Source organism: Gavialis gangeticus, unplaced genomic scaffold (genome assembly GCF_001723915.1).
Source record: "Gavialis gangeticus isolate Ggan-Ray unplaced genomic scaffold, GavGan_comp1, whole genome shotgun sequence".
In the NCBI taxonomy this organism is placed as follows: domain Eukaryota; kingdom Metazoa; phylum Chordata; order Crocodylia; family Gavialidae; genus Gavialis; species Gavialis gangeticus.
The window spans coordinates 83,741,615-83,744,284 of NW_017729034.1; the positions used below are offsets into that span (position 1 = coordinate 83,741,615).

The 2,670-nt window shown below is 44.6% G+C and overlaps 1 protein-coding gene across 5 annotated transcripts in view; it reads right to left on the reverse strand.

Annotated features, from left to right (window-relative positions):
- The window catches only part of STXBP5 (syntaxin binding protein 5), a 267,766-nt gene that overhangs the window by 5,509 nt on the left and 259,587 nt on the right, over positions 1-2,670 (reverse strand). For all 5 annotated transcript variants that reach the window (XM_019526951.1, XM_019526950.1, XM_019526954.1 and 2 more), the window contains one exon: positions 528-748. In XM_019526951.1, coding sequence (XP_019382496.1) covers positions 528-748 — 221 coding nt within the window. The remainder of the gene's footprint in view (positions 1-527; positions 749-2,670) is intronic.

Consider the following 2,670-nt stretch of genomic DNA (forward strand, 5'->3'; position numbering starts at 1 on the left):
TTGTATTATGTTAGCTGTGAAGAGATCTTTACCCAATGCAGGCAGTGTCAGTCAGGCAAGCAGGTCTGCCCTATGCACTACTGCAATCTGTTGGCTAGGCAGACTAAAGAAGCCTGCAGACATATTGAAACGTGTGCACAAGTATCCCCCTTTGGCTGCAGTGTCAGAACTGCAAGCTCTGCACTTTTCAGGGTCTCAGCATTCAAATGTCTGTACAGATGGCTTGGGGTAAGTTTCTCTCCCAGGTTATTTGAATATGTGTATGTAGACTAGAAGTATCCATGAAAGTGTACCACATCAGCTATTTGTTACACAACCAAGCTGTGCCTATGAACAAGTCTGGTTACTTTAACAGAAATGTTACTTCTTATTGCTTAAGATAAAAGTAAAGTTCTGCAGGAAAACAAAGGAAGTGTCAATTATTAACTATAAAGTTTCCCTGTTTGCAAGTGTTATGTTTTTAGTGAAGGTAAGTCAGAAGTGCAATTTCCACATTTCTGTCAGCTTAAAGATCTAATAATACTCACCTCATGAGCATGTTTAGAGAAAGAATCAGCACTAGAAAGCATAGCTGCCGTTCTTTCTTCCAGGTCTCCCAGTTTCTGTCCTCTTTCGTCTAGTGCCAGCCGGGCTCGTGCTAGTTCACCAACAACACCAGATGCTGCTCCTTTAACACCTTCGATACCACCTGGCCCTGGGATATGCTGAGCAAGACTCCTTGATGCCTTTCCAGATGATGATTCTCCAACTTGACATATTCAAAGAACAAGATAACAAAACAAAACAAAAAAAAAACAACCCAGAAAAATAAAATTTCTTACCACGGGTTAATTTTTAAACCAGTGCCTAACTACCGTATTTACCCCAAATCAAGACAACTCTAAATCTAAGACACACCGCCCAAAATTAGATTCTAGACATGGAAAATATATGCATTTGTAATAAATTTTCCATGTTTAGAATATAGTTTGTGGAGGGTCATCTTAAATTTGTCCCTCTCCCACCACTGCTGCAGGCAAGCAGTGGCAGGGGAGTCTAGTGGCCTGATCCTTGCTCCCTGTCCCCCATGACCACTTGCCACCCTGGCTCCCAGCCTCCCTCCCCAGTGCCTGTGCAACCATCACCTGCCTGTACCCCCTGTTGCTTGCCCCCACCCTCCCTGCACTGCTGTTGTCTTGCCTCCCTCAGTCCTACCCCTCCCGTCTGACTTCCCTGACATTTGCCCCGCACTGTACCTGTACCCCTGGCACCTGTCCCCCTCCGCCACTTGCCCACACTTGCTTGGACCCCTCTGCTGCTTGCCTCCCATTGCTTATCTTTCTTTTTCAAGCTCTGGCTCTTAACTGGGGCCCTGCTCTGGGCTGGGGTAAGAAGGACAGAGCACATGCTGCATCAGGCCCTGCTAGTAGTTCTTGGGGTGGTGGCAGCTTCAGCCCTGGCCCCAGAGCTGGGGCCACAGCTGCTGTTGTTGCTGTGTGGCCAGACTGGGGCCAGAGCCTATAAAGGAAGTTGCAATGAGAAGATAAGTGATAGGGGTGGGGAGCAAAGATGGAAGCAGGGTGGAGTAGATGTTTTAGGGGCAGGTGGTAGGTGAAAGGGGCAGTGACTGCAGCTCTGAATCCAACCCTGGGCTTAGAGTGGGAGCTGTAGCTGCATCCATTCCCCTCCCTCCACTTGCACTCAAATTAAATGAGGGGGTTCCTCCTATGATAAATGGGGGGAAACCTCATTTTATAGTTGAGTAAATATGCTACTTAATACCAATAAGCTCCAACTTCAAGATAAAAAAGTATGGTGGTTTAATCCAGGATGCTCCTGTAATTAAATACGAATAAGCTTTCCCCAGTTTTTATACCCTATTGTCCAAAAAAGGCCATTAAACACACGTTACATGTTACTATAAAATTATGACACTTCTCATTAGTAAAATAAGTGTGATTAATTTTTGCTTGGGTAATTAAGGGCATTTATACCCATAATGTTTTTTGTCCCACGATGCGTGGTAGATCTGTCACTTCGGAGCAGACTCGATTAATCAAGTCTGTTCCACACACAAGCTGAGGCAAACTGCGCTGCGCTGTGTGAAGTTGTACAAGCAGTGAAACGCGTGTCAGTGTATAGAAAATGACGGCAGTGCACTTTTGAACTAAAGCGCCTCCAATTTGTTTTAGTTCAAAAGCATACCTTCATTTTCTCATGCTGACGCGCATTTAGCCACTTATACAACTGTAAGCGTCATAGTGTCAGGCACTTTTCAAAGTGTCTGGTGCTGCAGTGCCTACATGTGCAAAAATGCCCTGAGTAACTAATGCCGGTTCTGCCTAGAAACAGTACTAATTGCTTATTATAAATGATGGCAATTTCATTAAACAGGTTTCTCCCCCAGTTCAAGTTTTGGGTCTAAGCGACAAACTTTACTGGCATACTTATGTCAATAACAGGGGTATGAAGTAAAGTGATTTGTGGTCAACGCAATGGTATTCACAAATTCCCAGTGTACAGTAAGGTTGGCACAATTTTGCTTAAGTCGGTATAATTTATTTCACTGGCGGGGAGGAATTGGGTGTGTGTGTGTGGGTAGGGGGTAGAAAAGATCATTTTTGCTAGTACAACCTATCTCCAAAAGTAAAAGCACTTTGCTAGGATTGGATACCAGTGCACTTATACAAA